The sequence below is a fragment of the Danaus plexippus genome, chromosome 6 (assembly GCF_018135715.1).
Source record: "Danaus plexippus chromosome 6, MEX_DaPlex, whole genome shotgun sequence".
NCBI lineage: Eukaryota > Metazoa > Arthropoda > Insecta > Lepidoptera > Nymphalidae > Danaus > Danaus plexippus.
This window is the reverse complement of record NC_083540.1, coordinates 9092698-9107072: the sequence shown is the minus strand read 5'-3', so window position 1 is coordinate 9107072 and position 14375 is coordinate 9092698. Positions and strand designations below refer to the sequence as shown.

At 32.4% G+C, this 14375-nt stretch overlaps 3 protein-coding genes across 7 annotated transcripts in view; 2 read left to right on the top strand and 1 right to left on the bottom strand.

Moving 5' to 3' along the window:
* Positions 1 to 9375, bottom strand: part of LOC116779207 (kinesin-like protein Klp10A) — a 31977-nt gene extending 22602 nt beyond the window's left edge. For 2 of the 5 annotated variants that reach the window (XM_032673406.2, XM_032673407.2), the window contains exon 1: positions 8984 to 9369. In XM_032673406.2, coding sequence (XP_032529297.1) covers positions 8984 to 9044 — 61 coding nt within the window. In that variant the 5' untranslated portion in view covers positions 9045 to 9369. Of the gene's footprint in view, positions 1 to 8983 lie in introns of all 5 variants that reach the window. The other 3 variants (XM_061529576.1, XM_032673405.2, XM_032673408.2) reach the window with 3 other exon arrangements.
* Positions 9376 to 9733: 358 nt separating this feature from the next.
* LOC116779094 (bifunctional arginine demethylase and lysyl-hydroxylase PSR) lies at positions 9734 to 11923 on the top strand. Its single transcript, XM_032673260.2, has 3 exons — positions 9734 to 9898; positions 10224 to 10927; positions 11272 to 11923. The coding sequence occupies exons 1-3, from the start codon at positions 9826 to 9828 to the stop codon at positions 11656 to 11658; spliced, it is 1164 nt and encodes a 387-aa protein (XP_032529151.2). The 5' UTR covers positions 9734 to 9825; the 3' UTR covers positions 11659 to 11923.
* Positions 11924 to 12861: 938 nt separating this feature from the next.
* Positions 12862 to 13788, top strand: LOC133320861 (cytochrome c oxidase subunit 5A, mitochondrial). The gene is made up of 2 exons (XM_061529847.1): positions 12862 to 13069; positions 13390 to 13788. Exons 1-2 carry the CDS (start codon positions 12933 to 12935, stop codon positions 13709 to 13711), a joined length of 459 nt encoding a protein of 152 aa, XP_061385831.1. The 5' UTR covers positions 12862 to 12932; the 3' UTR covers positions 13712 to 13788.
* Positions 13789 to 14375: the final 587 nt, after the last annotated feature.

Here is a 14375-nt window from a genome sequence, read left to right as displayed (position 1 = left end):
GGTGAGATATCATGTACGGATGGATTACACTAAGGACTCAACATAATTAAGCTAAGATCAGATATACAAGTAGAGCATACATCCTATGAGAGTTACCTAATTAGGAACACATTGCACAGACTATTGCACAGTAATTGAAACAAGCTGCAGGTTTGAACGCTATTTCGCAATATAATATATACCAAATCGTTTGTTGTAACGAATATTATATTCTAATAATGTAAATACTGATATTATCAAGATCACAATGAAAACTTGTAGTAGGGGTGCAGATTAAGATACTAACGAAAGAGTTGAAGGATTCGAGATCGAGAGTTTTGAGTTTTATATATGAGGGAAATACTAGATTAAACTGTTACAAAACTGAACTGTTACAAGGACCGTGACGCGTAATGTGGTTTTATATTAAAATTGATAATTTGTAAGAAAAGCTTTCTGTAGTAATTGAACGTTCCGCTCGAGTGCTGGCGGCCCAGTGATCGACATTTAACATGTGCAATACCATCAAGGTCGCTTGTTTGAGTTCCGACCCGTTCAACTTGTATATACATCAAATGAAACCACATTTTTCATCGTATTTTCAAGCCCTTTGTAGGCATGTAAGACTTAATATGATATATTTTTCACATAAATTCATCTCCATAGTATTAAAGGCGCATGACTAAGCCTGTTTCCGCATTTCTCTAGACCGCACTAAATATATCTCTATACTTAGGACAAGTTTGCATCACACTGAACACTAATCGTATCCCGTTTCACTTTCAATAACCTACGTAAATTATGTAAGGTATTAAAATTTATGAATGATAAACTGTTAACTATCAGTATGTAGTGTGGCAAGGCAAACTCGGGGTAAGCTTACCAGACCGACTTGTATGTAATCTTCTAGCACAGTTGAATAACATAATCAAGAGTGAATGTAATTTAGTTACTTGAACAACATTAAATGATCTGTTTACGTCGGAAACCACAGCATTGAATTGAATTATTGAAAGTAGGTGAAAAAAATATTATAGTCTAATAAAATGACGAACTATTATAACATAAACATACCATTCGGCATCTATATATTTATTAATATATAGTTATTTAAACTAAATAAAAATAAAATAATGTTATGAATATCGTTTGATAGTTGAATGGAATAAATATGAAGTGTCTGTAAGCAATGCTCTCAACAGATTAATGGCAAAAATTAATGCTTTATAATGTTTAACTTTTGGCAAATTATATATAAATTATCGACATACACACAGACTGACGTTACTTTCCATGATACGTTTGGCACAAGCTAAGTATTAATTGGTGTCATATGAAGCATGAATCTGGCACGTCTCACTAAGAGGCTTCATCCAAGAGCTGGGTCCGAGAGGGCGAGCGATGACATCATAGCCACCGAGCCGCCCACGACCCGCCGCCTACATACAGACAGCCTTCGCTGACACTACACTTCATATACATACAAATAAGTATATATAAAAGTAGAAGAAAATAAACATTAACTTAGGAATAGAATGGATTCAATACATGTTTTACTGCTCTGTACATTTTGTCTTTATATAATAAATTCTTTACACATGTTTTGATAAAAAATTTCATACTTATCGGGTATTTAAATATAAACAAATGATTAAGTTATATTATTCGTCATCAAGGAAGTAAATTCGGGTCGGATACATATTTTTTTCTGCTTACGATTACAAATCTTTATTATAAATAATTTAACAAGAGGCGAGCATATCCACAGACCTTAACGGATCCAGTAACGAGCGATAACTCACAAAATAAACACGGTTCAAAAAACTTGTGTCGTTGAACTGATAAATATTTACTAACTACCGGATTATTTAATGCGAATTAATTCTAAAGGCTTACATAAATATTAAAAAAAAACAGCCAAACATATAATAAATAATTTTGAATATTATTCAAATATCCACTTTATGACAATAAATCTGTCTTAATTCACTTCAATATCAAATTTTAATTATGATAATCTAAACCGAATATATTTGAATATCAAAAACTATTTCAATGGACTATGAATTACAAATTTCTATTTGCAATCAAAAAATAAAATGGTTATAATTCTAAGGTAAATAATATAGCGAATGGAAGCGTCAGTAGTATTAAGTTAAGCGACACATTGGGCCGTGTGACACCGTTCCGCTTTAATGTTATCTATTGATAATAGTTTATATCAATAACGACGACTCCATTGTCATTAAATACAATCACTGTATCAAAATAAAAAACCCTTTGTGTATGACAATTCCGAAAGGATAGATTGGAAATCCCATTACTATAATTCTGTCCGTCTATCTGTTCGTCTGTTACAAGACTGTAACTCATGAACCCCGTGATAGTTAAACATATCTTCGCAGATGATTCATTTCTGTTGTAACAAGTTGTAACAACAAACACTATAATATAATAAAATAGATGTGTCAGGGGTTCTATGCTACTAACATGATTATTTTGGTTTAATAGATAATGTTACGGAACCCTCCGTGCGTCAATCCGACTCGCTTTTCGTGGTATTTTTTGCAAATATACAATTATTTCTGGTCCGATCAATCGATTTAGTTCGTGAAACATGTCTAACAATACTTTATGACGAGAACATGTCCGTGTATTTTATCTTAAGTGTAAAATTGCTAGCGAGTTATTGTGACGTTCTTAGAGGATATTAAATGTTCTTTCCGGGTCCTGTATATCGTAATGTCAGATTTAAATTGGACTATTAAGTTATTGACTCTCGTTTGATAAATGTTATACAAGTCTATTGAACACCATGAGATACGACAACAGTCGGTTTATTTCCGCAATATATTTAAAAGAAAATAAACATAAAAAACCTCATTTCTGAAGACAGATGAGAAAATTTTGTTTACTTAAATAATTGAAATAGTAATACACTCGGCGAGCGATAGTGTGTGAGGCTTTATAGTGGCTAGCTTGAATCGAGGTCAACAAATAATGATGACACAACAATCCCCGTTCAAACTTTATTTCAAAGAAATCGACAAAATTTTTATTATTCTCACTATCCAAACCAATACAATATAAGTATATAATATATATATATATTGAGCTAATTACATAATTACATTGTCTATATACAATGTGAAAATAACATTTCTGTGGGTATTTTCACAAGTGGGAATATAGCGGTCGCCTGACGAACATATATGTATATTTAACGTTTTTTTACATATATATTCTGGACGACCTTTTAAACAGTACGAAGTATTTTAACGTTACCGGCAATCTTACCAAGGGTTTGCACGATCAAACTAAACAAAGACAGTTTCCATTCTCTCCGCTATATAGCTGTATTTAAACATTTGTATGAACGAAGAATTATTTATGTACATCAAGTGAAAACTCATTCTAAGGATAGCAGGGGCTTAGGTTGATGAAAAGGTTGATCTAGTACGTATAGCTAAAGGTTGATTTGAAAACATCTGTAATAAAGAACGCATTATTTAATCCTGGCATCATCAGTATGAAATTTATTTAAATATAAAAAGCTAATAAAATTAAAAATATATATAATTACTACATATAGCAATATATTAAAGGCTTTATGGACAAACAACACGAACGTTCACACAGAGCGATGTAATTTTTGATGGACAATATATTATAACTATAACATTGTATTACAAAAGCCGGTCTTTTATTGAAACACAAGTAGCCTTAGTAACATTTGTGTCGTATACAATTGATTAGTTCCCATCGATCTTACTACAAGTTTTCCTCGTCATAAAACGTACGTATCGTTTCCCGTTTCTCATTCAAAAACCATGAACATTACTAAACTGTATTATATAGAGACTGATAACGCTCGGTACGCAGTATAACGATGCAAACTTACGCTAAGAATACAGTTTACTTTCCTACATGAAGTGTTATGAAATTGAAAGTGACAAATGTCTGAGAAAAGTCCGAGTAAACCTTTGGAATAAACTAAACTTAAATTGATAGGAATCTCATGATCATAAGCATTATATTTTATTGTGTTCCTCAAATTATAAAGACGCCTCGCATTGCTTTTAAAAAAAAATAAAATAAAATTAACTTATAACAATCATAATGCGTATATTCTACTAACAAATAATAAAAATTGACTCGAGTCAATTCAATACGCCCACATTACTCTATGTGTAGCGATCAGCACCTACTTGTTACGAAAAATTATTAATATTTCCCAATACATTACGTAATTGCATTAATTCTATGAGAATAAATTCATCGTGCGACTCTATAAAATCTTAAACTATCAACTTGTTACTATATGCAAACATTCACAGTTACAAAAATTCGTTAGCGTCACAATGATTCAATAATTGTCCGTCTCATCTGTCTGTAGTGAAATAACACTCCCTTTAGCAACTATTTAGAGCATTTATATGATTTATTTCAATTAATGTAACATATATCTTAATATAAGTCAACATGTAATGCATCATCAGAGTACACAATTCATTTTATAAATAACTAGCCACAGTTGCAGTAATCCCTGTCAATCCTTAATCTCTTTACTCTACATGTGGAAGATTAATTTGCATTACATCTGTGTTAGCCTTCACACACGCACACACACACACACACGCAGAGACACACAGCACACGCAGACAGAGTAATTTATTACTTTATACTATAACGGTAGTTCAGACTGTGGTCTGTCTGTAGTCGCTGAACCTCTGCGACACCTTTCTCCGACGTTATCACCACAACAGACTTACAATACATTAATAACGCGGTTGGTTCAATTGTTCAATGAAGTGTAACAATGACCTGATATTAAATTATTCGCTTTAGTAAAAACGTTAATATGCCTGGACTCATATATCTGTCTACATTATTATGGCTAAATGATTTGCTCAATTCTATTACGTGTATCCAGTGAAGTCTAAAACCTGCCCCCTCTCTCTCCAACATTGCCGTTGACCGAGGGACGCCGCTCGGTGACTCACGCGCTTCATATCGCCTTTGTCAGTTGAACGTTCGCCAGCCGACCGTCCGACACGACTCACGACACGACATGACACACGGCACGACACAGGCCAGGTCGTGAAGCTCGTGCCTTGGTGTCATGTAACACCGGCACCGCTGCGATCGTGACGTTACCGGCGCGGGGTCCGAATAACGATATAATATATATTAATAACATGCACAGCATCGGAAAAGCAATAAACAGCTTAGAAATGGCGTTAAATTTTTATTAGCTATCATTTACTAATAAAAACTATGATAGCAATTTTATGATATTTTTTATAAACTGAACTCGGATCATAGTAAAAACGAAGGGATCTTTAGTGGGCGAAGTAACCTTGAGAGTATAGTAGGCGACGCCACGAGGCTGGGCGGACGAGGAAGTAACTCTAATACCATCACAACTATGAACTTACATTACTATTAAAAACTACATAAAAAATAAAACATCCAACAACATTTTTATATGAGAACACAGGTCACATTAATTTCCATCGAGTTAATATCGTCTTAGACGGCTTCAACATAGACAGGTGTCTGATAATCTTGTAGAATTACTGACGAATAATGAAACGAATTAAATCTATAATCTGCTAAGTTGGTTACAAACAATTTATGGGTCAAATAATAATGGCACTCATAGCTATCTTCTCTAATTTTAGTTAAAACTTCATATCAACCATTTATTCGACCCGTAGTCAAGAATTTCGTACGACAAAAAATATATGTTAAATAATACGACTTAAAGTACGCAAATAAGAGTATTTGAGTATTTTTATATAGAAATAGTGAGTCAGTTTTGATACCAGCTCGTTCCTATCACCGGAACAGAACCTGACCTATGACCTGGAGTTCACCTCAGTCTGACAAAAGATCGATTTACATGAAGAAAGGCAGGGCTAGCTGTTCACTTTAACGATGCAGACGGCACAATGCACAGTGTTTTGTTGCAAATATCTTTCAGCGATGATGATTAAGGTCGAACGTAAAATAATTTAGTTGGTATTTGCTTCATTTTAGAAATTATATTGCTTCAGCAAAATGGGGAACCTATAGAAATCTGGTGCAATATATGAAGTTTTTGGAATAGATGTTTCATGATGGTAGCAATTCATGTGGCCTTGAATGAAATTAAATTTTATGAACGCATAGTCCGTTAACCTGGTGCAACAAAAGGGAAACGAGATGAACTCGAGACGGACGGATTAAAGTCGAGTTTTTGCATTGCGATAAACGAATCCTACTAATGCTATAAATGCGAGAGTTTGTGAGAATGTATGTACGTTTGTTGCTCTGTCACGCAAAAACTACTAGACGTATTTTGATTAAACTTTTCAATCATGTAACTTAAACATTAGAATAAGGCATAGGACATAATTTTTACCACAACTCCATGTTGTTTCTGCGGGATTACGGATTGCATGACAGTTGTAGTGTGTATGAAGTATTACAGACTACAGATGTAGCTTTCGCATTGCCTTTAACATAATGTACATTTCTCTTTGAACTCAATTGCTATGTTCTAGCAGACAAATTAGCTGGGACAAAACACTTAAATATATTCTGATCAAATATCCTTTAGATGCTGTCAATGTCACAAGTTCAATTGTAAAACTCAATACAAAAAAAAGAGTTCTAATAGGCGTGTATGGTATTAACCCATACTGGTACATAATGGTATATTTATAAGTATATATGTATAAATAATCTTGTATGTATAACTCTATTAAAACTCTGATATCATTTACCAATCAGATGATGACGAAATCAGTGTCCGATTAAATCAGTGTATATAGTTTTGTTTACAACTAAATTAATTCATATATTTTTTGTCTATCAGTAAATTTAATGGTAGCAAAAGTTATCATAGATCTCTGCGTTATATCTCGTTGCAATATTTGTTTCACTTGCATGGGATGGTTATATTTTTATTGAATCGATGTAATATCACAATGTCGAAACTAGCGACCATTAGTGCTGCAGTCGATTGAGTCGCGGATCTGACGAGCTCTGTATGGATAGTTCCTGAACCGTACTATAATAATATACACAACGAACTGCACGACATCGTCCGCTTAAACTGTTTTCACAGCGAGTACAGGATATGAAAAATAATTCAACTCAGATATAGAGTTTCGTACAAAATTAACAATTCATAGTGAAACATATTTCAGGTGACACATCTCCTTGTAGCAAAGCGTCTGTTGGAACGCTCATTAATTTAAAGATCACAATTTCAACAATCGCTTTTAACGCAATTTACTCGTTTGTATCCTGCCTACACAGTAAGTAATAAATATAGAAAGATGCATATTAAAAATAAAATGCCATAAATTAAGACAGTCGAAGCTCATGGTATTCTTAATAGCCAAATCTCGTTGCTCAGGATTTTTATATAAAATTTTAGAAGATCGTCAAATGTATAATATAATTAACATACCTACGTGATATTAGCGGACATTTAGCATTGTGACATAACGGGACCTTGCAAAAAAACCGATTACGATACAAGCACCATATAAAATTATCCAAAAAGTATCAGGTCGCACCCATAACCGGCAAGTCGTTTCGTCAACCTGCGGCCGAGTGTCGGTCGACCGCGACAAAGTCACCAAATATGGGATGCAAGGCCGGGCGCCATCCACGACGTCCACGCATACTTATCACACCGCCACTTTGAATATGCCACAACTTGTTATAACTGTATGGAGCTATCACAGAATTATTCTACCAATAATCCCATATCAGTCTATGTCCCCTTTAAAATATTTTTTTTTTTAATCATATTTATTAATGACATACAAAACTTGATTGAATTATATCGCAATGAAATTATGTATAATATATAAAATGTTCAATAAAATGAATGATTGAGTTTACACTGAAAAGAATTATACTAATTTATGACCACATACATAAATGTCACCAAGGATTGAAGAATGAATGATGAGTCTGAATGAATGAGTGGTTGGAATAATGAACAGCTATTAGATATCAATTTGTTTATGCACTTATATTAACAAATTACCAATATTTATATTTTCTTGCAGTGCAATGTCTTCTGTTCCTACATATGAGTCATGATTACTGAATCTAATAATACAAATAGCTATTAAATTACCCGCTTCCTTCTGACTGTAAACATTCAGGTGGTACACATTAAGACATGTTCTAACACAATTATTTAGTCCACACATAAAATTAAAAATAATTTGTTTACACAACACAAATATGTAAATAAAAGTTAATTTTATCATGTGAATTTTATGTTAGATAAATTTATTATCATATTGATGTCATAAGTAAATAAGTGTTTATAAAATGATTAATATACAAATTATGATAAAATTCCAGTGCTGCCTCTGTAACAGCCTTATAAGATTTGTAACATCTGTATTGTAACATAGATGAAATAAAAATTAAACTTTCCCAGTTTTAATATTTAGTAATCAAAAACAATTTAGATATTTTCTGCTTATATATGACTATTATCTAGAATTTTTATTTAAATAAATGAGAAATTTCTACTGAACTCTGATTATAAAATAATTTGACTATATGGGCTATCATATTTATAAACATACCAAGATTTACATTGTGTTTAAAGGGTTCAAGCTTGAACCTAGCTTCAAATTAAGGCCATTAATTTTTTTCTTCTTTTCAATATTCACAAACAAAATATGGTATTTAATATTTTTTTACAATATTTTTTTTTTATAATGTTAATTGTGTTCTGTTAGGCCAGTATGATTTTCAATACTTTTTCCCTATCAACTAATAGAACACGTAAACACAATGTCTTGCAAGTGCTGCAGTTTATCAAGTATGTCACTGTGAATCAAGCATGTATCGACATGAATCATTCCGTTAACTAAACAGACCTGACGATGCTAAATTCAAAAACTCTTATTCGTTAGCACCAGTCATAACGAACTTGGCTACAAAGCAGTTTATAAAGAATACGAATTTTTATCGAACTCACCATCTGTTCTTTTAATGTTGATGTTGATCCCGGACTGGATTTTTACAGAACCGTCATCCATTTTTGCACAATTTTATACACTACATACACTAAATAACATTATTTCGCAAGGAACAATGGTTAAAAATAGTTTAACACATTCGGAAATTGCACATAAGAACCGGTGAAAATTACAAATAAATTTCTACACCCAAATTGACAGTTATATCGAGCTAGCTACACACTTCAGACTGGAACGTTTCAAATTTGTTTCGGTACAATAGTCAAATTAAACACTTTTCATTTTAAATTAAAAGAAATATATTAAACTATACCATTATAAAATCTAACTTAACTAAAAAGATAAAAATGTATGATTATCAATATTTTTTCGGCTGTTAAAAGAAATTCTATAATGTTTAGTCGTATCACCGATCTCTCACAATTCAAAATGAGATTGCCATATTGGAAGCTCCAATTATTTTCATATCAAAATGATTGTAAAATAAATTGACTTTAAAATAATTTTTAAAAAGAATTTAACACATTTTATAAAATTAATGTGTAATTATTGCTTAGAGAATCACATATTTTATTAAAAGATTTAAAGTGTTTATGTTTGTTGAAACTCATGTCTAAATTTATTTAACAAAATATTTTAAATATAATAAAAAATTCATAAAAAAATATTTTGTAACAATCTAAATAATTATAGTTTTTATGTTATTATTTATTAATTACTTCATACATGTATCTGTTCCGTAAGTTCGTAATGTCAGAATGTAAAAAAGAGTAAAAACTAGTCAACCGGGAAAGCAGCAAGGACATATTTATTACATTTTATATTTTTCTAACCTTAAGCAATGGAAACTGACTACAAACTATCGCATAAAACCAAAAAGCGAATTAAAGAAGTTAAAAGAAAGGCCAGACCTGGTAAGTTTATACACGAGAAGTTTCAATATTTTGTTGAAATGCATGTCTGTTTTACATTACAACTTACTTATTACATGTAAAATCAAAAGTATTCACAACAAACTTGTATCAAAAATCGGTATACAGTTATTTGATGGGATCTCATAGACTCTAAATTTTATACTCGAAGCATATTGTTCTAGAAAGATGTTCCTACGTGAGAGATTTAACGTTTCCCGTGACCTCGAAGTTATAGCAAGTTACAACTTTACTCATATTCTACTTATTTTGGATGAATGTATTCTTCGAAATAATATATACTAATTTTTTACGTCTTACATTTCAGAACTAGCTGATAAACACCAATGGACAGCCTTAAAATATTCTAATAATTTTGAGGAGTTTTTAAAATGTAAAGATAACGTGGATAGAATCAACGCGAACGAATTCAGTGAGGAGGATTTTATAGACAAGTATGAAAAGATTTACAAGCCCGTTGTTATCACGCACACTCAAACAAATTGGAAAGCCAATAATAAATGGACTCAGGATAGACTGGCCAAAAAGTATCGGAATCAAAAGTTCAAATGCGGAGAGGACAATGAAGGTTATAGTGTTAAGATGAAAATGAAGTATTACATAGAGTATATGAGGACGACCACTGATGATAGTCCACTTTATATTTTTGATAGTAGTTTCGGAGAGCATCCAAGAAGGAAGAAACTTCTGGAAGACTATGAAGTACCTAAATACTTTAAAGATGATTTGTTTAAGTACTGCGGCGAAGAAAGGAGACCGCCTTATAGATGGTTTGTTATGGGTCCCCAAAGATCGGGAACCGGCATTCATATTGACCCACTCGGAACTAGTGCATGGAATGCTCTCGTCTTTGGACATAAGAGATGGTGTCTGTTCCCAACTCACACTCCGAGAGAAATGATCAAAGTAACTGGTGCTATGGGAGGAAAACAGAGAGATGAAGCAATTACTTGGTTTAAGCTCATTTACCCTAAAACACAGCAAGACTCCTGGCCGAAGGAGTATCAGCCAGTAATATGATTAGATCTTATAATAGATGTTTATTGAAATGCAATTAAGCTTTCTGGATGCTATCCATTTTGATTATTTTATAATGACATAAGACCAACGATTCAGTTCCTTTACAGCCACTGTGACCTTGAGTAGATGAGATGAAATTATCTGTCATTTTGTCTTGTTCAACAAGAATAAATCGCAATGATAATTTATCCAAAAAGCTTAGTTTCATTTGCATGAGTACACTCAACAATCTTAGACATCATGAGATTTTTTTTATTTTGGTATATATTGATAGAAATCCCATTTTGTTTTATTTATACCAATCAACTATAACTATGCTCTATCAACTCTTTCAGGTTGAGATACTTCAGAAGCCAGGTGAGACTGTATTTGTTCCTGGAGGTTGGTGGCACGTCGTTCTTAACCTGGATGACACAGTGGCTGTGACTCAGAACTTCTGTAGCCGTACCAACTTCCCTGTTGTGTGGCACAAGACTGTTAGAGGACGTCCCAAATTATCTAAGAAGTGGATCAAAGTGCTCGAGGCCAAAGAACCAGAGCTGTACAAAGTCGCAAGTGGAATGGATCTGAGTCAGAGTACTGGGGTGGCCTCCGACAGCTCGTCCAACAGCAGTTCTTCCAGTAGCGACAGCGACAGTAGTTCATCGGAGAGCTCCAGTGAAGAAGACAGTGGCCAGGAGAGCATCACCGCCCACAAGAAGAAGAGAAAAAGGAAACTTTAAACACAAAAACATCTCAACTATGTATTAATTCAAAGCACCAAGAGATAGGGTATTTCTATTTGTAAGCCAAATTTAATTTCTGTATTATTAGATATAATGAATTTATTTAACATATTCTGTTTATTGTCAAATGAATGAAATATCTTTTGTTGTAGGACCAAACTAAATATCAATATTATTAGTTCTAGTTTTATTGTATTTCTACCAGGAAGTTTTTAGATGAGTTTAGAAGGATTCAATTAAAGAGGACTTGTATTATCGTTTACTTTATTTATATAATATTATATTGCTTATACTGCTTCTAGTACACTGAGTTTAAAAGCAAATTTTTTCAAAAATTTTTTTTTTTTTTAATTGAGGTATTGATATAAAGCTTTGAACAATCATATAATAAATTTTTATACAAATAGTTTTTATTAATCCTGGAAAGGATTGATAAATATGAAATTTAAAGTGTGACCAACTTATAGAAATATTTCATCAAGATTAAAAAAAAAATATTGATGACAAGAGAAAAACAACTACCAAGCAAAAAAGCCTTATTATATATACGACATTACTTGTAAAGTCAATTTAACAAGATATAATGATTACTTTTTAAATTAAAAATCTGATTAAAAGATTTTTTGTTACATTTAATATACTAAAGCACGTTAAGTGACAACATTACACTACTTTTTTTGAATCTAAAATTCAATATTAACGAAATTTCCGAATTAGCTCTATTTGTTTTGGTTTTTGCTCAGCAACTGAAGCATTTCTTTATACTTTCATAAATAATACTTAACATAGTAAGCTATGAATTTTGTTGACCTCAAGTTACCCGGCGAAATTTGTCTTGCATAGTCCATTACAGAAAAATTTAAATTTCCAATATGGTTATATTAAAAAAAGGAAAAATCGAGTAATAAAGTTTATTTAACCATCCCGATGATAATTAATTTTAAGGAATTGTTCTACTTGAGTACCCTTTACTTTTTGATAATAATTTTTCGTATTCGAAGAATTTAAGACCAATAATCTATTTTATAAAAAAATAAATCCATTGAAACTTTTTGCTGTTTCATTACTTCGTAATTTTCCAGGAAATAGGAAGAAAATATTTCTAAAGGAAATTAAAAAAAAGATTATTTACTATAAATATTTTTTTCTATACACTGTCAAATTTGAAGTTGCACTGGCAACCAATATACTAAGTAAAAAATCATTAGTCTGTGGTTTTCAGCAGCCATTTGTTATTCGTACTGTAATCCTCGAAAGTTTGCAATATCAAAATGTTGAGGTCGGCTTCAGGCAGCCTTGTTAAAGTTTTCAAAAAATCCCTGGTACCAGCTACTAGGGTGGGCTCCGTTCTCCCCTCGAGGCTGTCTCACGGTGGGCCCGTAGAATCTGATGAAGAATTCGATTGCAGGTTAGTTCTTTACGTTATGTAACTAGAATTCTAATCTTTTTTTTAGTATATAAATGGTATTTAAGTATATTAAAAAGGTTTCTCGACCTGGTAGTGCATTAATATTTATTATTTCATATTTTTCTTGATATAGAGTCATTCTATTGTCAAAATAAATGCTGACTAATTTAACGTTTATTAGTTTTGTTTCATGTAAAAATAATTGATTTATATAAGTCTAAATATGTTTTATATATTTTACGAGAACAGAACAGGTAATTATTAAAAATTCCAGTAAGGAAATAAGTAATGGTTGCTAACTTATTTATTTTCAATTTCAGATATGAAGCATTCTTCAACAGGAAGGACATTGATGGCTGGGAAATTCGTAAGGGAATGAATGACCTTGCTGGTATGGACCTGGTGCCAGACCCGAAGATCATCAATGCCGCTATGTACGCCTGCAGAAGGGTCAATGACTACGCCCTTGCAGTCAGATTTCTTGAATCATGCAAGGACAAGTGCGGACCCAAACTGAATGAGATCTATCCTTACATCCTTCAAGAGATTAAGCCGACCCTCATAGAGCTCGGCATTGAAACTCCAGAGGAACTGGGATACGACAAACCTGAATTGGCTTTAGAAAATGTTTATGACATGTGAGAAGTTAATCGCTATCGGAGCCGTAGAGGAATTATTATTATAGTTGATACTTTAATTTAATAAAACTGTGAACACAATTTGAGTTTGAGTATACCATACACATTCTGGTTTTTTCTTAAAATAAAGTCTAATGTAAACATTAGAAATTATATTGAGTTATTTAATTTAAAGATCAAAGTGTAAGTTGAGGAAGTGAATGAAAAATAAATCACAAAAACATTCAATTAAATTGAAACCAGCATTGTATGATGACAGTCAAGAAAAAATAGTGGGCATTATAATTCTGGAACTTCATGGGGTGCCCGAGGATACTTTGTCTTCTAAATTATCACTCACTATCTAATAAAAATTTAAGTTTATTTATCCAGATTGTATAAAGGTTGTATCATTAAAATTGAGGATTTCTAGGTAAAGACTAAGGACTATTGAAAAAATTAAAAAAAAACGAGTTATCAGAACCGTTTTTCTTATGTGGTTTTGAAATATTAGAGAGGAGCTTGGACAGTGGAGGTGAGTGTTCAATGCGCGTTAGATAGTGGTCCCTTCAACCTACACCTAGGTCGCAAGTCCCAGGCGCTGTTGAAGCTCATCTCCCTGCAACGCCATGGACCCGGCACCCGCACGGTGAATCCATTGAATGCTGAGAAGTTTCGTCTCTTAAAGA

Excerpts from the sequence above, each read along its gene's own strand:
- LOC116779094 (XM_032673260.2), top strand. The coding sequence starts at position 9,826 with ATGGAAACTGACTACAAACTATCGCATAAAACCAAAAAGCGAATTAAA. Across the intron at positions 9,899-10,223 it reads TAAAAGAAAGGCCAGACCTG|AACTAGCTGATAAACACCAA; the intron begins GTAAGTTTATAC and ends CTTACATTTCAG. Across the intron at positions 10,928-11,271 it reads GGCCGAAGGAGTATCAGCCA|GTTGAGATACTTCAGAAGCC; the intron begins GTAATATGATTA and ends CAACTCTTTCAG.
- LOC133320861 (XM_061529847.1), top strand. The coding sequence starts at position 12,933 with ATGTTGAGGTCGGCTTCAGGCAGCCTTGTTAAAGTTTTCAAAAAATCC. Across the intron at positions 13,070-13,389 it reads GATGAAGAATTCGATTGCAG|ATATGAAGCATTCTTCAACA; the intron begins GTTAGTTCTTTA and ends TTTCAATTTCAG.